The 24,061-nt window shown below is 29.9% G+C and overlaps 1 protein-coding gene across 1 annotated transcript in view; it reads left to right on the top strand.

Moving 5' to 3' along the window:
• The window catches only part of LOC134846738 (histamine H1 receptor-like), a 99,537-nt gene that overhangs the window by 52,615 nt on the left and 22,861 nt on the right, over nucleotides 1-24,061 (top strand). The window contains exon 2 of the mRNA XM_063864126.1: nucleotides 22,558-22,816. Within this exon, the coding sequence (XP_063720196.1) occupies nucleotides 22,727-22,816 (90 nt within the window). The 5' untranslated portion in view covers nucleotides 22,558-22,726. The remainder of the gene's footprint in view (nucleotides 1-22,557; nucleotides 22,817-24,061) is intronic.

Below are 24,061 nucleotides of genomic sequence, written 5' to 3'. Positions count from 1 at the left end.
ATTTCATGCTGAACACTTTTCAAATGACAAAAATAATGAAAAGTTTAAAATTGAGTGAAACACCAAAAACTTTAATTTGAGGTCAAATATTGTTGGAAACATCGTCCACGCACAACATACACAACCTTCAGTGAGGTAAAATCAAAACATTGGCTTAGGTGGTGCGTTCTAACTGCAAATAAAACGTTTTGTTTTCCTTGCTACCAGCATTTTATCAGAGAAAATTTTCATTCTTGGGGAAAAAAAATCTCTCACTCCACTCGCTATACCAGCTCTATGTTTAGGGAAATCTTTTTTTCTTTGTATGAAATTCTTATGATTAGCATTTTTTATTAAGTAGTTTTTTCAGTTGTTTTGCTTACTACGCCAAAAAACTGAAAAAAAAATTAGAAAAATTTGATAACTAAATTCATGCTAAACACTTTCTAAATGACAAAGAAATTGAAAACTTTAAAATTGAGTGAAACTCCAAAAACTTTAATTTGAGGTTAAATATTGTTGAAAAAATAATCGTCCACGCACAACATACACAACCTTCAGTGCGGTAAAATCAAAACATTGGCTTAGGTAGTGCGTTCTAGCTGCAAAGAAAACGTTTTGTTTTCCTTGCTACCAGCACTCTATCAGAAAAAATTTTCAATTTCAGGGAAAAATTTTTTTTCAATTCAGTCGCTATATCCGCTTTATGTTTAAGCAATCCTTTTTCTTTTTTGAAATTCAGCATTTTGTATCTAGCATTTTGTATCAAACCGTATTTTCAATTATTTTGCTTACTACGCAAAAAAAATGGAAAAAAAAAGGAATTAGCATTTTAGAATATTAGAATATTATGATAACTAAATTTCATTCTAAACACTTTTCAAATGACAAAAAAAAATAAGGAGTTTAAAACTGAGTAAAAAGCCAAAAAATTTAACTTGAGGTTCAATATTGCTGAAAACATCGTCCATGCACAGCATACAAAACCCTCAATGCGGTAAATTCAAAGCATTGAATTTCGTAGTGTGCTACAACTGGAATTATATTGTTTTGTTTTCCTTGCTACCAGCATGCTTTCATCAGAGAACATTTTCATTATTGGGGAAACAAATCTCTCACTCCAGTCGCTATATCAGCTCTATGTTTAGGGAATTTTTTTTCCTTTCTATGAAATTCGTATGATTAGCATTTTTATTAGGTCATTTTTTTTGGTTGTTTTTGCTTACTACGCCAAAAAAATGGAAACAAAATAGAACATTATGCTAACTAAATTTCAAGCCAAACACTTTTCAAATGACAATGAAATGAAAAGTTTAAATTGAGTGAAAATCTCAAATTTTAAACTTGAGGTTAAATATTGCTGAAAACATCATCCACGCACAATATACACAACCTTCAATGCGGTAAAATCATAACATTGGTTGACGTATCGTGTTTTAAATGAAAATAAGACGTTTTGTTTTCCTTGCTACCAGCATTTTATCAGAGAAAATTTTCATTATTGGGGAAAAAAATCTCTCACTCCAGTCGCTATATCAGCTCTATGTTTAGGGAAACCCTTTTTTCATTCTATGAATTTCGTATAATTAGCATTTTTTATTAAGTGGTTTTTTCAGTTGTTTTTGGTGCTTACTACGCCAAAAAACTGAAAAAAAATAGAATATTATGATAACCAAATTTCAAGCCAAACACTTTTCAAATGACAATGAAAATGAAAAGTTTAAAATTGAGTGAAAATCTCAAATTTTTAACTTAAGGTTAAATATTGTTGAAAACATCATCCACGCACAACATATACAACCTTCAATGCGGTAAAATCATAACATTGGTTGACGTATCGTGTTTTAAATGAAAATAAAATGTTTTGTTTTCCTTGCTATCAGCATTTTATCAGCGAAAATTTTCATTATTGGGGAAAAAAAATCTCTCACTCCAGTCGCTATATCAGCTCTATGTTTAGGGAAACCTTTTTTCTTTCTATGAAATTCGTGTGACTAGCATTTTTTTTAAGTCGTTTTTTCAGTTGTTTTTGCTTACTACACCAAAAAAATGGAAAAAAATAGAATATTATGATAACCAATTTTCAAGCCAAACACTTTTCATATGACAATGAAAATGAAAAGTTTAAAATTGAGTGAAAATCCCAAAATTTTAATTTGAGGTTAAATTTTGTTGAAAACATCGTCCACAACATTTTTTTTCTATGAAAATTGTATGATTAGCATTTTTATTAAGTCGTTTTTTCAGTTGTTTTTGCTTACTACGCCAAAAAAAAAGAAAAAAAAGAATATTATGATAGCTAATTTTCTTGCTAAACACTTTTTAAATGACAAAGAAAATGAAAACTTTAAAATTGAGTGAAACTCCAAAAATTTTAATTTGAGATTAAATATTGTTGAAAAATCGTCCACGCACAACATAAACAACCTTCAGTGCGGTAAAATCAAAACATTGGATTAGGTAGTGCGCTTAAGCTGCAAAGAAAACGTTTTGTTTTCCTTGCTACCAGCACTTTATCAGAGAAAATTTTCAATTTTAGGGAAAAAATTATTTTTCAATTCAGTAGCTATATCCGCTTTATGTTTAAGCAATCCTTTTTCTTTCTATGAAATTCATATGACTAGCATTTTGTATCAAACCGTATTTTCAATTATTTTGCTTACTACGCAAAAAAAATGGAAAAAAAAGGAATATTATGATAACTAAATTTCAAACCAAACATTTTTCAAATGACGATGAAAATGAAATGTTTGAAAATGAGTGAAACTCCAAAAACTTTAACTTGAGGTTAAATATTGTTGAAAACATCGTCCACGCACAACATACACAACCCTCAGTGAGGTAAAATCAAAATATTGGCTTAGGTAGTGCATTCTAACTGCAAACAAAATACAACTGGAATTATATTGTTTTGTTTTCCTTGCTACCAGCATCCTTTCATCAGAGAACATTTTCATTATTGGGGAAACAAATCTCTCACTCCAGTTGCTATATCAGCTCTATGTTTAGGGAAATTTTTTTTCCTTTCTATGAAATTCGTATGATTAGCATTTTTATTAGGTCATTTTTTTGGTTGTTTTTGCTTACTACGCCAAAAAAATGGGAAAAAAATAGAACATTATGCTAACTAAATTTCAAGCCAAACACTTTTCAAATGACAATGAAAATGAAAAGTTTAAAATTGAGTGAAAATCTCAAATTTTTTACTTGAGGTTAAATATTGTTGAAAACATCATCCACGCACAACATACACAACCTTCAATGCGGTAAAATCATAACATTGTTTGACGCATCGTGTTTTAAATGAAAATAAGACGTTTTTTTCCTTGCTACCAGCATTTTATCAGAGAAAATTTTCATTATTGGGGAAAAAAATCTCTCACTCCAGTCGCTATATCAGCTCTATGTTTAGGGAAACCCTTTTTTCATTCTATGAATTTCGTATAATTAGCATTTTTTATTAAGTGGTTTTTTCAGTTGTTTTTGGTGCTTACTACGCCAAAAAACTGAAAAAAAATAGAATATTATGATAACCAAATTTCAAGCCAAACACTTTTCAAATGACAATGAAAATGAAAAGTTTCAAATTGAGTGAAAATCTCAAATTTTTAACTTGAGGTTAAATATTGTTGAAAACATCATCCACGCACAACATACACAACCTTCAATGCGGTAAAATCATAACATTGGTTGACGTATCGTGTTTTAAATGAAAATAAAATATTTTGTATTCCTTGCTATCAGCATTTTATCAGCGAAAATTTTCATTATTGGGGAAAAAAAATCTCTCACTCCAGTCGCTATATCAGCTCTATGTTTAGGGAAACCTTTTTTCTTTCTATGAAATTCGTGTGACTAGCTTTTTTTTAAGTCGTTTTTTCAGTTGTTTTTGCTTACTACACCAAAAAAATGGAAAAAAAAATAGAATATTATGATAACCAATTTTCAAGCTAAACACTTTTCAAATGACAATGAAAATGAAAAGTTTAAAATTGAGTGAAAATCCCAAAATTTTAATTTGAGGTTAAATTTTGTTGAAAAGAGCGTCCACGCACAGCATACAAAACCCTCAAAGCGGGAAATCAAAGCACTGAATTTCGTAGTGTGCTACAACTGGAGACAAATTGTTTTGTTTTCTTGCTACCAGCATCCTTTCATCAGATAAAATTTTCATTGTTGGGGAAATGAATCTCTCACTCCAGTCGCTATGTCAGCTCTATGTTTAGGGAAACCTTTCTTCCTTTCCATGAAATTCGTATGATTAGCATTTTTATTAGGTCGTTTTTTTAGTTGTTTTTGCTTACTACGCCAAAAAATGGAAAAAAATAGAATATTATGATAACTAAATTTCAAGCCAAACACTTTTCAAATGACAATGAAAATGAAAAGTTTAAAATTGAGTGGACAACAACCACAACCCTCAGTGAGGTAAAATCAAAACTTTGGCTTAGGTGGTGCGTTCTAACTGCAAATAAAACGTTTTGTTTTCCTTGCTACCAGCATTTTATTAGAGAAAATTTTAATTATTGGGGAAAAAATCTCTCACTCCAGTCGCTATATCAGCTCTATAGTTAGGGAAACCCTTTTTTCTTTCTATGAAATTCGTATGATTAGCATTTTTTGATTAGTAGTTTTTTCAGTTGTTTTTGCTTACTACGCCAAAAGGCTGAAAAAAAATTAGAATTTAATGATAAATAAATTTAATGCTAAACACTTTTCATATGACAAAGAAAATGAAAAGTTTAAAATTGAGTGAAAATCCAAACTTTTTAACTTGAGTTTAAATCTTGTTGGAAATACCGTCCACGCACAACACACACAACATTCAGTGCGATAAAATCATAACATTGGTTCACTTATCGTGTTATAAATGAAAATAAGACGTTTTGTTTTCCTTGCTACCAGCATTTTATCAAAGAAAAATTTCAATTTAGGAAAAAAAAATTTTCTCACTCGAGTCGCTATATCAGCGCTATGTTCAAGCAAACTTTATTTCTTCCTATGAAATTCATATGACTAGCATTTTGTATCAAACCATTTTTTCAATTATTTTGTTTACTACGCAAAAGAAAACTGGAAAAAAACAAAATATGAATGCTTACAAGAACTAAACTTTATGCTAAACACTTTCATAATGACAAGAAAACTAAAAGTTTAAAATTGAGTGAAAATTCAAAAACTTTTACTTGAGGTTAAATAATGTTCAAAACATCGTCCACGCACAACATACACAACCTTCAATGCGGTAAACTCAAAGCATTGGCTTAGGTAGTGTGTTCTAACTGCAAATTAACTGTTTTGTTTTCCTTGCTACCATATATTTATCAGAGAAAATTTTCATTTTGGGGAAAAAAATCTCTCACTCCAGTCGCTATATCAGCTCTATGTTTAGGGAAACCCTTCTTTCTTTCTATGAAATTCGTATGATTAGCATTTTTTAAGTAATATTTTCAGTTGTTTTTGCTTACTACGCAAAAAACTGAATAAAAAATTAAAAAATTATGATAACTAAATTTCAAGCTTTTAAATGACAAAGAAAATGAAAAGTTTAAATCTGAGTGAAAGTCCAAAAACTTTAATTTGAGGTTAAACATTGTTGAAAACAGCGTCCACGCACAATATACACAACCTTCAGTGAGGTAAAATCGAAACATCGGCTTAGGTAGTGCGTTCTAACTGCAAATAAAACGTTTTGTTTCCCTTGCTACCAGCATTTTATAAGAGACAGTTTTCATTATTGGGAAAAAAATCTCTCACTCCAGTCGCTATATCAGCTCTATGTTGAGGGAAACCTTTTTTTCTTTCTATGAATTTCGTGTGATTAGCATTTTTATTAGGTCGTTTTTTCAGTTGTTTTTGCTTACTACGCCAAAAAAATTGAAAAAAAATCAGAATTTTATGATAACTAATTTTCATGCTAAACACTTTTTAAATGACAAAGAAAAAGAAAAGTTTAAAATTGAGTAAAACTCCAAAAACTTTAATTTGACGTTAAATATTGTTGAAAACATCGTCCACGCACGACATACACAACCTTCAGTGCGGTAAAATCAACACATTGGCTTAAGTAGTGCGTTCTAACTGCCAAGAATACGTTTTGCTTTCCTTGCTAGCAGCACTTTATCAGAGAAAATTTTCAATTTGAGGAAAAAAATTATTTCTCACTTCAGTCGTTATACCAGCTCTATGTTTAAGCAAACCTTTTTCTCTATATAAAATTCATATGACTAGCATTTTGTATCAAACCAAATTTTCAATTATTTTGCTTACTACGCAAAAAAAAATTTAAAAAAAAGTAGAAAACTATGATAACTAGTTTCATGCTAAACACTTTTCAAATGACAAAGAAAATGAAAATTTAAAATTGAGTGAAAATCCAAAAAACTTAACTTGAGGTTAAAAATTGTTATAAACATCGTCCACGCACAGCATACAAAACCTTCAGTGCTGTAAACTCAAATCTTTGATTTACATGGTGCGTTCTAACTGCAAATAAAACGTTTTGTTTTCCTTGCTACCAGCATTTTATCAGAGAAAGTTTTCATTATTGGGGAAATAAATCTCTCACTCCAGTCGCTATATCAGCTCTATGTTTAGAGAAACCTTTATTTGTTTCTATGAAATTCGTATGATTAGAAATTTTATTAGGTCGTTTGTTCAGTTGTTATTGCTTACTACGCCAGAAAATGGAAAAAAATTAGAATATTATGATAACTAAATTTCATGCTAAACACTTTTTAAATGACAAAGAAAAAGAAAAGTTTTAAATTGAGTGAAACTCCAAAAACTTTAATTTGACATTAAATATTGTTGAAAACTTCGTCCACGCACGACATACACAACCTTCAGTGCGGTAAAATCAAAACATTGGCTTAGGTAGTGCGTTCTAACTGCCAAGAATACGTTTTGCTTTCCTTGCTAGCAGCACTTTATCAGAGAAAAGTTTCAATTTGAGGAAAAAAATTATTTCTCACTTCAGTCGTTATACCAGCTCTATGTTTAAGCAAACCTTTTTCTCTCTATAAAATTCATATGACTAGCATTTTGTATCAAACCAAATTTTCAATTATTTTGCTTACTACGCAAAAAAAATTGGAAAAAAAGTAGAAAACTATGATAACTATATCAGCTCTATGTTTAAAGAAACCTATATTTGTTTCTATGAAATTCGTATGATTAGAAATTTTATTAAGTCGTTTTTTCAGTTGGTTTTGCTTACTACGCAAAAAAGAAAAAAAATTAGAATATGAAACAATTTTAAATCAGAGAAAATTTTAAATTTTGGGGGAAAAATTATTTCTCACTTCAGTCGCTATATCAGCTCTATGTTTAAGCAAACGTTTTTCTTTCTATGAAATTCATATGACTAGCGTTTTGTATCAAACCAAATTTTCAATTATTTTGCTTGCTACGCAAAAAAAAATGAAAAAAAAGTAGAAAATTATGATAACTAATTTCATTCTAAACACTTTTCAAATGACAAAGAAAATGAAAATTTAAAATTGAGTGAAAATCCAAAAAACTTAACTTGAGGTTAAAAATTGTTATAAACATCATCCACGCACAGCATACAAAACCTTCAGTGCTGTAAACTCAAATCTTTGATTTACATGGTGCGTTCTAACTGCAAATAAAACGTTTTGTTTTCCTTGCTACCAGCATTTTATCAGAGAAAGTTTTCATTATTGGGGAAATAAATCTCTCACTCCAGTCGCTATATCAGCTCTATGTTTAGAGAAACCTTTATTTGTTTCTATGAAATTCGTATGATTAGAAATTTTATTAGGTCGTTTGTTCAGTTGTTATTGCTTACTACGCCAGAAAATGGGAAAAAATTAGAATATTATGATAACTAAATTTCATGCTAAACACTTTTTAAATGACAAAGAAAAAGAAAAGTTTTAAATTGAGTGAAACTCCAAAAACTTTAATTTGACGTTAAATATTGTTGAAAACTTTGTCCACGCACGACATACACAACCTTCAGTGCGGTAAAATCAAAACATTGGCTTAGGTAGTGCGTTCTAACTGCCAAGAATACGTTTTGCTTTCCTTGCTAGCAGCACTTTATCAGAGAAAAGTTTCAATTTGAGGAAAAAAATTATTTCTCACTTCAGTCGTTATACCAGCTCTATGTTTAAGCAAACCTTTTTCTCTCTATAAAATTCATATGACTAGCATTTTGTATCAAACCAAATTTTCAATTATTTTGCTTACTACGCAAAAAAAATTGGAAAAAAAGTAGAAAACTATGATAACTATATCAGCTCTAAGTTTAAAGAAACCTATATTTGTTTCTATGAAATTCGTATGATTAGAAATTTTATTAAGTCGTTTTTTCAGTTGGTTTTGCTTACTACGCAAAAAAGAAAAAAAATTAGAATATGAAACAATTTTAAATCAGAGAAAATTTTAAATTTTGGGGGAAAAATTATTTCTCACTTCAGTCGCTATATCAGCTCTATGTTTAAGCAAACGTTTTTCTTTCTATGAAATTCATATGACTAGCGTTTTGTATCAAACCAAATTTTCAATTATTTTGCTTGCTACGCAAAAAAAAATGAAAAAAAAGTAGAAAATTATGATAACTAATTTCATTCTAAACACTTTTCAAATGACAAAGAAAATGAAAATTTAAAATTGAGTGAAAATCCAAAAAACTTAACTTGAGGTTAAAAATTGTTGTAAACATCGTCCACGCACAGCATACAAAACCTTCAGTGCTGTAAAGTCAAATCTTTGATTTACATGGTGCGTTCTAACTGCAAATAAAACGTTTTGTTTTCCTTGCTACCAGCATTTTATCAGAGAAAGTTTTCATTATTGGGGAAATAAATCTCTCACTCCGGGTCGCTATATCAGCTCTATGTTTAGAGAAACTTTTATTTGTTTCTATGAAATTCGTATGATTAGAAATTTTATTAGGTCGTTTTTTCAGTTGTTATTGCTTACTACGCCAGAAAATGGAAAAAAATTAGAATATTATGATAACTAAATTTCATGCTAAACACTTTTTAAATGACAAAGAAAAAGAAAAGTTTTAAATTGAGTGAAACTCCAAAAACTTTAATTTGACGTTAAATATTGTTGAAAACTTCGTCCACGCACGACATACACAACCTTCAGTGCGGTAAAATCAAAACATTGGCTTAGGTAGTGCGTTCTAACTGCCAAGAATACGTTTTGCTTTCCTTGCTAGCAGCACTTTATCAGAGAAAAGTTTCAATTTGAGGAAAAAAATTATTTCTCACTTCAGTCGTTATACCAGCTCTATGTTTAAGCAAACCTTTTTCTCTCTATAAAATTCATATGACTAGCATTTTGTATCAAGCCAAATTTTCAATTATTTAGCTTACTACGCAAAAAAAATTGGAAAAAAAGTAGAAAACTATGATAACTAATTTCATGCTAAACACTTTTCAAATGACAAAGAAAATGAAAATTTAAAATTGAGTGAAAATCCAAAAAACTTAACTTGAGGTTAAAAATTGTTGTAAACATCGTCCACGCACAGCATACAAAACCTTCAGTGCTGTAAACTCAAATCTTTGATTTACATGGTGTGTTCTAACTGCAAATAAAACGTTTTGTTTTCCTTGCTACCAGCATTTTATCAGAGAAAGTTTTCATTATTGGGGAAATAAATCTCTGGCTCCAGTCGCTATATCAGCTCTATGTTTAAAGAAACCTATATTTGTTTCTATGAAATTCGTATGATTGGAAATTTTATTAAGTCGTTTTTTCAGTTGGTTTTGCTTACTACGCAAAAAGAAAAAAAATTAGAATATGAAACAATTTTAAATCAGAGAAAATTTTAAATTTTGGGGGAAAAATTATTTCTCACTTCAGTCGCTATATCAGCTCTATGTTTAAGCAAACCTTTTTCTCTCTATGAAAATCATATGACTAGACTAGCATTTTGTATCAAACCAAATTTTCAATTATTTTGCTTGCTACGCAAAAAAAAATGAAAAAAAGTAGAAAATTATGATAACTAAATTTCATGCTAAACACTTTTTAAATGACAAAGAAAAAGAAAAGTTTTAAATTGAGTGAAACTCCAAAAACTTTAATTTGACGTTAAATATTGTTGAAAACTTCGTCCACGCACGACATACACAACCTTCAGTGCGGTAAAATCAAAACATTGGCTTAGGTAGTGCGTTCTAACTGCCAAGAATACGTTTTGCTTTCCTTGCTAGCAGCACTTTATCAGAGAAAAGTTTCAATTTGAGGAAAAAAATTATTTCTCACTTCAGTCGTTATACCAGCTCTATGTTTAAGCAAACCTTTTTCTCTCTATAAAATTCATATGACTAGCATTTTGTATCAAACCAAATTTTCAATTATTTTGCTTACTACGCAAAAAAATGGAAACAAAGTAGAAAGTTATGATAACTAATTTCATGCTAAACAATTTTCAAATGACAAAGAAAATGAAAATTTAAAATTGACTGAAAATCCAAACAATTTAACTTGAGATCACGCACAACATACAAAACCTTCAGTACTGTAAACTCACATCCATTATTTACATGGTGCGTTCTAACTGCAAATAAAACGTTTTGTTTTCCTTGCTACCAGCATTTTATCAGAGAAAGTTTTCATTATCGGGGAAATAAGTCTCTCACTCCAGTCGCTATATCAGCTCTATCTTTAGAGAAACCTTTTTTCTTTCTAAGAAATTCGTATGATTAGCATTTTTATTCAGTCGTTTTTTCAGTAGTTATTGCTTACTACGCCAAAAAATGGAAAAAAATTAGAATATTATGATAACTAAATTTCATGCTAAACACTTTTTAAATGACAAAGAAAAAGAAAAGTTTTAAATTGAGTGAAACTCCAAAAACTTTAATTTGAGGTTAAATACTGTTGAAGACATAGTCCACGCACAACATACACTCCTTCAGTGCGGTAAAATCAAAACATTTGCTTAGATAGTGCGTTCTAACTGCCAAGAATACGTTTTGGTTTCCTTGCTAGCAGAACTTTATCGGAGAAAATTTTCTATTTTGGGGAAAAAATTATTTCTCACTTCAGTCGCTATATCAGCTCTGTGTTTAAGCAAACCTTTCTCTCTCTATGAAATTCATATGACTAGCATTTTGTATCAAACCAAATTCCAATTATTTTGCTTACTACGCAAAAAAATGGAAAAAAAAATTAGAATATTTTGATAACTAATTTCATGCTAAACACTTTTCAATTGACAAAGAAAATGGAAATTTAAAATTGAATGAAAGTCCAAAAAGTTTAACTTGAGGTTGAATATTGTTGAAAACATCGTCCACGCGCAACATACAAAACTTTCAGTGCTGTAAACTCAAATCATTGATTTACATGGTGCGTTCTGACTGCAAAAAAAAACGTTTTCTTTTCCTTGCTACCAGCATTTTTTTCAGAGAAAGTTTCCATTATTGCGGAAATAAATCTCTCACTCCAGTCGCAATATCAGCTCTATGTTTTTGCGCAATAACAACCTTTTTTTTCTTTCTATGAAATTCTTATGATTAACATTTTTATTAAGTTGTTTTTCAGTTGTTTTCGCTTACTACGCCAAAAAATGGAAAAAATTAGAATATTATGATCACTTAATTTCATGCTAAACCCTTTTCAAATGACAAAGAAAAAGAAAAGTTTAAAATTGAGTGAAACTCCAAAAACTTTAATTTGAGGTTAAAAAATGTCGAAAACATCGTCCACGCACAACATACACAACATTCAGTGCGGTAAAATCAAAACATTTGCTTAGGTAATGCGTTCTAACTGCCAAGAATACATTTTGTTTTCCTTGCTAGCAGCACTTTATCAGAGAAATTTTTCAATTTTGGGGAAAAAAATTATTTCTCACTTCAGTTGCTATATCAGCTCTATGTTTGAGCAAACCTTTTTCTCTCTTTGAAATTCATATGACTAGCATTTTGTATCAAACCAAATTTTCAATTATTTTGCTTACTACGCAAAAAAATGGAAACAAAGTAGAAAATTATGATAACTAATTTCATGCTAAACAATTTTCAAATAACAAAGTTTAAATATTGTTGAAAACATCGTCCACGCACAACATACATAACCTTCAATGCAATAAACTCAAAGCGATAAACTCAAAATTAAGGTGTGCTTAAACTGAAAATAAAACGTTGTGTTTTCCTTGCTACCAGCACTTTATCAGAGAAAGTTTTCAATTTCGGGGAAAAAAATTATTTCTCACTTCATTCGCCATATCAGCTCTATGCTTAAGCAAAATTTTTTCTTTCTATGAAATTCATATGACTAACATTTTGTATCAATCCGTATTTTCAATTATTTTGCTTGCTACGTAAAAAAAAATTGGAAAAAAATTAGAAAATTATGATAACTAATTTCATTCTAAACACTTTTCAAATGACACAGAAAATGAAAAGTTCAAAATTGAGTGAAACTCCAAAAACTTTAACTTCAGGTTTAATATTGTTGAAAACATCGTCCATGCACAGCATGCAAAACCCTCATTGCGGTAAACTCAAAGCACTGATATACATGTTTTGTTTTAACTGAAAATAAAACGTTTTGTTTTCCTTGCTACCAGCACTTTATCAGAGCAAATTTTCAATTTTGGGGAAAAAATTATCTCTAATTCTATCCGCTAAATCAGCTCTATATTTAGGGAAACGTGTTTTTCTTTCTATGAAATTCGTATGACTAGCATTTATTATTAAGTCGTTTTTATTAAAAAGGGAAAAAATTTTTTTTCTTTCTATGAAACTCGTATGAATAGCATTTTTTATCAAACCGTATTTTCAAATAATTTTGCTTACTACGAAAGAAAAATGGAAAAAAGAGAATAAAAATATTATGAAAACTAAACTTTATGCTAAGCACTGTTTTAAATGTGGTTAAATTTTATTGATAACATCGTCCATGCACAGCATACAAAACCCTCAATGCGGTAAACTCAAAGCACTGATTTACTTGGTGTGTTTTAACTGAAAATAAAACGTTTTTTTTCCTTGCCACTAGAATTTTATCAGAGAAAGTTTTCATAATTGGGAAAAAATTATCTCTCACTTAGGTCGCTATATCAGCTTTATGTTTAGGCAAAACTTTTTTTCTTTCTAAGAATTCGTATGACTAGCATTTTTTATCAAACCGTATTTTCAATTATTTTGCTTGCTAAGAAAAAATAAATGGAAAAAAGAAAATAAAAATATTATGATAACTAAAATTTAAGCTAAACACTGTTTCAAATGACGAAGAAAAATGAAAGTTTAAGATTGATGAAAATCCGAAAATTTTAGTTGAGGTTAAATATTGTTGGTAACATCGTCCACGCACAACATACAAACTTTCAGTGCTGTAAAATCAAATCCTTGATTTACATGGTGAGTTTTAACTGACAATAAAACGTTTTGTTTTCCTTGCTACTAGCATTTTATCAGAGAAAATTTTCATAATTGGGTAAAGAATTATCTCTCACTTAGGTCGCTATATCAGCTCTATGTTTAGCCAAACCTTTTTTTCTTTCTAGGAAATTCGTATGACTAGCATTTTCTATCAAACTGTGTTTTCAATTAATTTTACTTACTATGAAAAAAATTTCAAAAAAGAAAATAAAAAAATAATGATAACTAAACTTTATGCTAAACACTGTTTTAAATGACGACAAAAACTAAAAAGTTAAAATTGATTGAAATCCGAAAACTTTTAGATGAGGTTAAATATTGTTGGTAACATCGTCCACGCACAACATACAAAACTTTCAGTGCTGTAAACTCAAATCCTTGATTTACATGGTGTGTTTCAACTGAAAAAAAAGGTTCTGGTTCCCTTAGTACTAGCATTTCATCAGAAAACATTTTCATAATGGGGAAAAAATTATCTCTCACTTTAGTCGCTATATCAGCTCTATGTTTAGGCAAACCGTTTTTTCGTTCTATGAATTTCGTATGACAAGCATTCTTTATCAAGCCGTATTTTCAAGTAATTTTGCATACTACGAAAAAAAAGAAAGAAGAAAATGAAAATAATATGATAACTAAACTTTATGCCAAACACTGTTTTAAATGACGAAGAAAACTAAACGCTTAAAATTGATGAAAATCCGAAATCTTTTAGATGAGGTTTAATATTGTTGGTAACATCGTCCACGCACAACATACAAAACTTTCACTGCTATAAACTCAAATCATTGATTTATATGGTGTGTTTCAACTGAAAAAAAAAAACGTTCTGGTTTTCTTGCTACTAGCATTTCATCAGAGAAAATTTTCATAATTGGGAAAAAATTTTCTCTCACTTAGGTCGCTATATCAGCTCTATGTTTAGGCAAACCTTTTTTCTTTCTATGAAATTCGTATGACTAGCATTTTTATCAAACCGTATTTTCAATTATTTTGCTTACTACGAAAAAAAAATTGAAAAAACGTATTTAAATTTTTACAAGAACTAAACTTTATGCTAAACACTTTTTAAATGACGAAGAAGACGAAGAAATCCAAAAACATTTACTTGTGGTTAAATTTTATTGATAACATCGTCCATGCACAGCATAAAAAACCTTCAATGCGGTAAACTCAAAGCACTGATTTACATGGTGTGTTTTAACTGAAAAAAAAACGTTTTGTTTTCCTTGCTACCAGCATTTTATCAGAGAAAACTTTCATAATTGGGTAAAAAATTATCTCTCATTTAGGTTGCTATATCAGCTCTATGTTTAGGCAAGCCTTTTTTTCTTTCTATGAAATTCGTATGACTAGCATTTTTTATCAAACCGTATTTTCAATTAATTTTGTTACTACGAAAAAAAATGGGAAAAAGAAATTAAAAATTTTATGATAACTAAACTTTATGCTAAACACTGTTTAATATGACGAAAAAAACTACAAGGTTAAAATTGTCGAAAATCCGAAAACTTTTAGATGAGGTTAAATATTGGTGGTAACATCGTCCACGCACAACATAAAAAACTTTCAGTGCTATAAACTCAAATCCTTGATTTAAATGGTGTGTTTCAACTGAAAAAAAAAACCTTCTGGTTCCCTTGCTACTAGCATTTCATCAGAGAAATTTTTCTTACTTGGGAAAAAACTAACTCTCACTTAGGTCGCTATATCAGCTCTATGATTAGGCAAACCTTTTCTCCTTTTTTAATGAAAATCGTTTGACTAGCATTGTTTATCAAACCGTATTTTCAATTAATTTTGTTTACTACAAAAAAATTGGAAAAAAAAATAAAAATAATATGATAATTAAACTTTGTTTTAAATGACGAAGAAAACTTAGTTTAAAATTGATGAAAATCCGAAAACTTTTATATGAGGTTAAATATTGTTGGTAACATCGTCCACGCACAGCATAAAAAACCCTCAATGAGATAAACTCAAAGCACTGATTTACATGGTGTGTTTTAACTGAAAATAAAACGTTTTGTTTTCCTTGCTACTAGCATTTTATCAGAGAAAATTTTCATAATTGGTAAAAAATTATCTCTCACTTAGGTCGCTATATCAGCTCTATGTTTAGGCAAACCTTTTTTCTTTCTATGAAATTCGTATGACTAGCATTTTTATCAAACCGTATTTTCAATTATTTTGCTTACTACGAAAAAAAAAGAAGAAAATAAAAATATTATGATAACTAAACTTTATGCTAAAGACTGTTTTAAATGACGAAAAAAACTACAAGGTTAAAATTGTCGAAAATCCGAAAATTTTTAGATGAGGTTAAATATTGTTGGTAACATCGTCCACGCACAACATACAAAACTTTCAGTGCTGTTAACTCAAATCCTTGATTTACATGTTATGTGTCAACTGAAAAAAAAACGTTCTGGTTCCCTTGCTACTAGCATTTCATCAGAGAAAACTTTCATAATTGGGAAAAAACTATCTCTCACTTTAGTCGCTATATCAGCTCTATGTTTAAGCAAACCTTTTTTCCTTTCTATAAAATTCGACTGACTTGCATTTTTATCAAACCGTTCTTTCAATTTTTTATGCTTACAAGAACTAAATTTTTTACTAAACACTTTTGAAAAACGAAGAAAACTAAAAGATTAAAACTGAGTGAAAATCCAAAAACTTCACTTGAGGTTAAATATATTGTTGATAAAATCCACGCGCAATACACAAAAACTTCAGTGCGCTAAACGGAAAGCCTTGATTTACATGGTGTGTTTTAACTGAAAATAAAACGTTTTGTTTTCCTTGCTACTAGCATTTTATCAGAGAAAATTTTCATGATTGATCAAAAATTATCTCTCACTTGAGTCGCTATATCAGCTCTATTTTTAGGCAAACCTTTTTTCTTTCTATAAAATTCGTTTGATTTTTATCAAACCGTGTTTTCAATTATTTTTGCTTACTACAAACAAAATGGAAAAAAGAAAATAAAAATATTATGATAATTAAACTTTATGCTAAACACTGTTTAATATGACGAAAAAAACTACAAGGTTAAAATTGTCGAAAATCCGAAAACTTTTAGATGAGGTTAAATATTGTTGGTAACATCGTCCACGCACAACATACAAAACATTCAGTGCTGTAAACTCAAATCCTTGATTTACATGGTGTGTTTCAACTGAAAAAAAACGTTCTGGTTTCCTTGCTACTAGCATTTCATCAGAGAAAACTTTCATAATTGGGAAAAAACTATCTCTCACTTTAGTCACTATATCAGCTTTATGTTTAAGTGACTAGCATTTAGTATCAAACCGTATTTTCAATTATTTGCTTACTACGCAAAAAAAATTATAAAAAAAAAGTATTTAAATTTTTACAAGAACTAAACTTTATGCTTCACACTTTTTAAATGACGAAGAAGACTTTTACTTGAGGACTTTTTAAATGACGAAGAAGACGAAGAAATCCAAAGACATTACTTGTGGTTAAATTTTATTGATAACATCGTCAATGCACAGCATACAAAACCTTCAATGCGGTAAACTCAAAGCACTGATTTACATGGTGTGTTTTAACTGAAAATAAAACGTTTTGTTTTCCTTGCTACTAGCATTTTATCAGAGAAAACTTTCATAATTGGGTATTAAATTATCTCTCATTTAGGTCGCTATATCAGCTCTATGTTTAGGCAAACCTTTTTTTCTTTCTATGAAATTCGTATGACTAGCATTTTTTATCAAACCGTATTTTCAATTAATTTTACTTACTACGAAAAAAATGGAAAAAGAAAATAAAAAGTTTATGATAACTTAACTTTATGCTAAACACTGTTTTAAATGACGAAGAAAACTAGAAGGTTAAAATTGTCGAAAATCCAAAAACTTTTAGATGAGGTTAAATATTGTTGGTAACATCATCCACGCACAACATAAAAAACTTTCAGTGCTGTACTCAAATCCTTGATTTAAATGGTGTGTTTCACCTGAAAAACCAAAAAAAAAAACGTTCTGGTTCCCTTGCTACTAGCATTTCATCAGAGAAAGTTTTCATAATTGGGAAAAAACTATCTCTCACTTAGGTCGCTATATCAGCTCTATGTTTAGGCAAACCTTTTTTTCTTTCTATGAAATTCGTTTGACTAGCCTTTTTTATCAAACCGTATTTTCAATTAATTTTGCTTACTTCAAAAAAAAATGGAAAAAAAAGATAATAAAAATATTATGATAATTAAACTTTATGCTAAACACTTTTTTAAATGACGAAGAAAACTAAAAGTTTAAAATTGATGAAAATCCGAAAACTTTTATATGAGGTTAAATATTGTTGGTAACATCGTCCATGCACAAAATACAAATTATTCAGTGCTGTACACTCAAATCTTTGATTTGCATGGTGTGTTTTAACTGAAAAAAAAAACGTTCTGGTTCCCTTGCTACTAGAATTTCATCAGAGAAAAATTTCATAATTGGGTAAAAAATTATCTCTCACTTAGGTCGCTATATCAGCTCTATGTTTAAGAAAAATTTTTTTCCTTCTATGAAACTCATAAGACTAGCATTTTGTATCAAACCGTATTTTCAATTATTTGCATACTACAAAAAAAAATGGAAAAAAGAAAATAAAAATGTTATGATAATTAAACTTTATGCTAAACACTTTTTAAATGACGAAGAAGACTGGAAATTTAAAACTGATGAAAATCCAAAAACTTTTAGATGAGGTTAAATTTTGTTGGTAACATCGTCCACGCACAACATACAAAAAATTCAGTGCTGTAAAATCAAATACTTGACTTACATGGTGTGTTTTAACTGAAAATAAAACGTTTTGTTTACCTTGCTACTAGCATTTTATCAGAGAAACATTTCATAATTGGGTAAAACATTATGCCTCACTTAGGTCGCTATATCAGCTCTATGTTTAGGCAAACCTTTTTTTTCTTTCTATGAAACTCATTTGACTAGCTTTTTTTATCAAACCGTATTTTCAATTAATTTTGCTCACAACGAAAAAAAATGGAAAAAAGAAAATAAAAATACTATGATAATTAAATTTTATGCTAAACACTGTTTTAAATTACGAAGAAAACTAAAAGTTTAAAATTGATGAAAATCCGAAAATTTTTAGATGAAGTTAAATATTGTTGATAACATCCTCCACGCACAACATACAAAACATTCATTTCTGTAAACTTAAATCCTTGATTTACATGGTGTGTTTTAACTGAAAATAAAACGTTTTGTTTTCCTTGCTAATAGCATTTTATCAGAGAAACTTTTCATAATTGGGTAAAAAATTATCTCTCATTTAGGTCGCTATATCAGCTCTATGTTTAGGGAAACCTTTTTCTTTCTATGAAATTCGTATGACTAGCACTTTTTATCAAACCGTATTTTCAATTAATTTTGCTTACTACGAAAAAAAGGAAAAAAGAAACTGAAAATATTATGATAAAAACTTTATGCTAAACACTGTTTTAAATGACGAAGAAAACTAGAAGTTTGAAATTTTCGAAAATCCGAAAACTTTTAGATGAGGTTAAATATTATTGGTAACATCGTTCACGCACAACATACAAAACTTACAGTGCTGTAAACTCAAATCCTTGATTTACATGGTGTGTTTTAACTGAAAAAAAAAACGTTCTGGTTCCCTTGCTACTAGCATTTCATCAGAGAAAATTTTCATAATTGGGAAAAAAGTATCTCTCACTTCAGTCGCTATATCAACTTTATGTTTAAGCAAACGTTTTTTTCTTTAAAACTCGTATGACTAGCAATTTTTATCAAACCGTATTTTCAATTGTTTTGCCTAATACGCAAAAAAATTGGAAAAAATGTAATAAAAATATTATGATAACTAAACCTTATGCTAAACACTAATTTAAATGAAGAAGACAACTGAAAAATAAAACGTTCTGGTTCCCCTGCTACTAGCATTTTATCAGAGAAAAGTTTCAGAATTGGGGATTGGAAAAAAATTTGAATTTTACAAGAATTAAATTTAATGCTAAATTGTTTTTTAATTGAGGAAGAAAACTAAATGTTTAAAATTGAGTGAAAATCCAAAAACTTTTACTTTAGTTTAAATAAATATCAAAACATCGTCCACGCACAACATACACAACTTTCAATGCTGTTGGGGAAAAATTCAATTTTGGGGGAAAAATTATCTCTCACTCCAGTCGCTATATCAGCTCTATGTTTACAGAAACGTGTTTTTTATTCTATGAAATTCTTATGACTAGCAATTTTTATTAGGTCGTTTTTTCACTTGTTTTTGCTTACTAAGCCACAAAAATGAAAAAAAGAAAAAAAGAATATTATGATAACGAAATTTCATGCTAAAAATTTTAAAAATGACATAGAAAATGAAAAATTTAAAATTGAGTGAAATCCAAAAAAATTAACTTGAGGTTAAATATTGTTGAAAAAATCGTCCAAGCAGAACATACACAACCTTTGGTGCGGTAAAATCAAAGCCTTGATTTACATAGTGTGTTTTAACTGAAAGTAAAACATTTTGCTTTCTTTGCTAAAAGCTTTTTATAAGAGAAGGTTTTAAAGTTTGGGGAAAAAATTATCTCTCACTCTAGTCGCTATATCATTTCTACGTTTAAGCAAACCTTTTTTTCTTTCTATGAAATTCGTATGACCAGCATTTTTTATCACGTCGTTTTTTACAGTTGTTTTTGCTGACTACGCAAAAAAATTGGAAAAAAAGACAATTCAAATATTATGATGACTAAATATTATGCTAAACATTTTTTAAATGACAAGGAAAATGAAAATTTCAAAATTGAAAGAAAGTATAAAAACTTTTGCATGAGGTTAAATATTGTTGATAACATCGTCCACGCACAACATACAAAACCTTCAAGGCGGTAAACTCAAAGCCTTGATTTACATAGTGTGTTTTAACTGAAAATAAAACAATTTTTTTTCCATGCTAATAGCACTTTATAAGAGAAAGTTTTTTTGTTATTGGGGAAAAAAGTTTTCTCTCACTTCAGTCGCTATATCAGGTATTTGTTTAAGCAGTTTTTTTTTCTTTTTATGAAATTCATATGACTAGTATTTTTTTATCAAACCGTATTTTTAATTATTTTTCCTTACTACGCAAAAAATTCGGAAAAAAAATAACATTTTACCAGATTTAAAAATTATGCTGAACTTTTTTTAAATGATGAAGAAAACTTAAAGTTTAAAATTGAGTGAAAATTCGAAAACTTTTAGTTGAGGTTAATTTTTGTTGCTAACATCGTTCACGCACCACAAACAAATCCTTCAATGCGGTAAATTCAAAGCATTGATTTACGTAGTGCGTTACAACTAAAAAGAAAATGTTTTGTTTTCCTTGCTACCAGCATTTTATCAGAGAAAGTTTTCGTTTTTGGGGAAAAAAATGATCTCTCCCTCCAATCGCTATATCAGCTCTATGTTCAAGCAAAATTTTTTCTCTTTCTATGAAATTCGTACCACTAGCTTTTTTTATCAGACCGTAGTTTCAATTATTTTTGCTTACTACGCAAAAAGACTGGGAAAAAAATGAAATTTTACAAGAATTAAATTTCATGCTACATTGCTACTGTTATAAAACTCCATTGCAATGGATGATAGCTGGAGCCTTGAATCAAGCTTTTTTCGAGACCATATTTTCAACTGCACGAATAATCAATTTATTTTAAGTAGGAATATTGTCTCTTCCATAAAACGGTTGAAGCATTTACTACAGTAATCAATAATTGAATTAATTTTTTGAGAGTAAAAGTGGCAAAATGGTTCCGATTTTTGTACCGGTCAACTTGATTAGTTTTTCAGGAGAGTCTAATCTTTTCTATTATTTAAGAGAGGTGGGAGATATTCTCAGCTTTGGTCTTAAGTTCACACCTGCGCACTGTTCTAAGCAGGATAATGCCATTTATTAATAGCAAAAAAAATTTGATCGGCTCATATTGTCATTAGAACGTACAGAAGTGATTTAATGCCATCAATATCAAATACAAGTTGAGTTAAAATTGAAAAGTTTCTTGTTGAGTTCCTTTTAAACTCTCAATATAAGTTTTGAATTTTTGGCAAAAATCTTTTTACAAAAAGATTTTAAAAATTCAGCTAAAAACAGTTTTTTTTTGGTTTGCTTTTGGTGAAAATCTGCTTGGTGCATGAGAAAACAACAGATACTCATTATTTTTTAAATTACACAATCAACAAACGCAGCTTTTTAAAAGAATTTGCTGAATTGGGACAAAGAATGTTTTTTGAGGAATCGCTTTTCTCGTTTTAATTTTTCACTTCATTCGAATTAAATAAATTCTACTTTCCAATGAAATTTTAGCATCCCATTGCTTGCGTATTTTTCGAGCAAAGTAATTTATTCAAATCATCACGTTAATTTAGAATATTGTTGCTTTAAAATCATTGAAACACAAAAAAAACATTTGATTTTGCATCTGAAATTCATTTCCGCGTGGCTTATTCGATTAAATTGCAAACCTGATCTAACGATTCAGAGCAATTGCTCCTTCAAATCCCCACAACACAATTTATCTAGAAAATTTCTGCATAGAAATTTTTCAGTCCATCTAATTTGCGTAGAGGTCAGTGAGTACAAGCATGATAGTTGGAAGTTTGGTCAAGTAATTGGTCAGGGGTGGAGTCATGATTTTCTCGAGGGGGAGGGGGATTTTCAAAAAAAGTTCTTTATTTGGTCGATTTGATTGAATTTCCGAGCTTTCCCAAACCACAAAAAAAATTAGGGATCGTCAGCCAAAAATGGACATCTCAAAATAGTACAAAGAGGAACCTTTGGCTGGGCAGAGGGTCAAATTATGGGGGGGGGGGCATCTGTTTTTATCTAGATCCGCTACTGTATTTGGTTATAGTAGGGTGTTTGGGGGTGTTTATTCAAAAAAAAGCATGTATGAAATATCGGTCCCTCCATTTTATGAGAAGCTCAAAGGTCGCAAGAAATCAAATTTAAAAAATGTTTCACCGAATAAGTTAAGGCGCATAAAAATTGTACCAAGCTTACATCCTCACCAAAAGCGTTTTAGAGGGAGTTTGATTTAATTTGGCATTTTCAGTCAATCAGAATTGTGTTTTTCATATCTATAATCCATGATCCCAATTATCATAATTGTACCTCTATAACTTCAGTTGAATCTGCAATTAATTGTTGTCTAAATTTTATATCTCAGATCTGTTCAAAGTGCAACCCTGAAACACTTTTGAACAACTTCCGGACTCAATTGACCAATTTGATCACTTCAATTCAACTAGTCCAGAAGTGGCAGCTGTGACATCTTCGAGCGATCAAACTGTCGTTGAAGTTGTAGACATCTTCTGCTAAATCGGACATCCAACAACATGAATACTGTCGTGTCTCTCATACTGGGTATCGTGTGTGGCTGTGCATCTGTTCTCACTACAGTCGGAAATGGTCTCGTCATATTCGTGGTAAGAACATAGATTGAAACTTTTATTAAGTTCGTTTTCATCAGTGACCGCTAGTATTCCAAATATTGCCAAAATTTTAGAAGTTTGAAATACCAATTATTAAGCAAAACCGAACATTTCCACATATTTAAAAGTTTTGATAATTTTTTCCTAAAAGTTTCTAAGCACGATTCAGAAGTTTTTCTTGCAATTCTGAGAAAACTTTTTTTGGTGATGTTAAATTTTAAGTTCAACATTGAGTTTTTAAGCATTTTGTTAAGGAATTAATAGAAAGCGAATTGCAAAAGACTACGATAATATAAAAGTGCCAAAAATCCTTTTTTGCGCTACTTTATGATATCAAGTTCGAATCGACCGAAAAAAATTTTAAAATGCTTTTTCTGCATTAATATCCAGTAATTTTGAGAGCGGACATTACGAGGCCAAACTGTGCATTTTGTAAATTTTAGGCGGATCCGGCAACAGGCAAAAAATAGATTTGACATGTAATCCGCAACTTAGCTTTTTTTCTTTGATCTTTGCTGTTTTGGATTCCACACACAAATAGCTAAAACACTGTATTGCTCAAAATCGCTTCAAAAACAGGCAACTTTGCGGAATCCGCAACAAAAGGTGTGGAATCCGGAACCAACTTGTGGAATCCATGAGCAAATAATTATATTTGTGTTTAATAAATTTGAGCTGTCGCGGAATCCGCAACTGTAAGTGGAATCCGCAAATTGTAAGCGGAATCCGCAAATTGTTCGCAAATTGTAAGCGAAGTCCGCACATTGTGAGCGGAATCCGCTTAAATTTGCGAAACCCACTTACATTTGCGGAATCCGCTTACATTTGCGGAATCCAGAACAACTACCTATATTCGCTCGTTGCGGAATCCGCAACAAAATCAATGTGCCGACAAAACTTACGTTAGAGGTTTTGTTACGCGGAATCCACTGATATTTAGTAAGTGGCTTCCACTTACATTTTGGAACATTTTTCAAAGACTTATCTCTCGAATCCAAGAACATACAGACACAAAATTGTGCTCCTATCCAGTGCACAGCTTGGGCTCGTAATAGAGATGGATTGAAAAATAAACAAAAAACTTTTCAAGATTTGAGCTTTTCAATTTTCAAACTTTTTTTCACACAAAAAATACAGTCACCAGACACTTTATTAGCACATTTGAACCAGGACTGAACTCTTACTTAAATGAACAGGAACCTTTTAAAGATGACACCAAGCAAAACAAAAATTTGAGAA

The sequence above is a fragment of the Symsagittifera roscoffensis genome, chromosome 5 (genome assembly GCF_963678635.1).
Source record: "Symsagittifera roscoffensis chromosome 5, txSymRosc1.1, whole genome shotgun sequence".
Taxonomy (NCBI): domain Eukaryota; kingdom Metazoa; phylum Xenacoelomorpha; order Acoela; family Convolutidae; genus Symsagittifera; species Symsagittifera roscoffensis.
The sequence above is the reverse complement of the archived record's forward strand: the minus strand, read 5'-3'. Positions and strand labels throughout refer to the sequence as shown.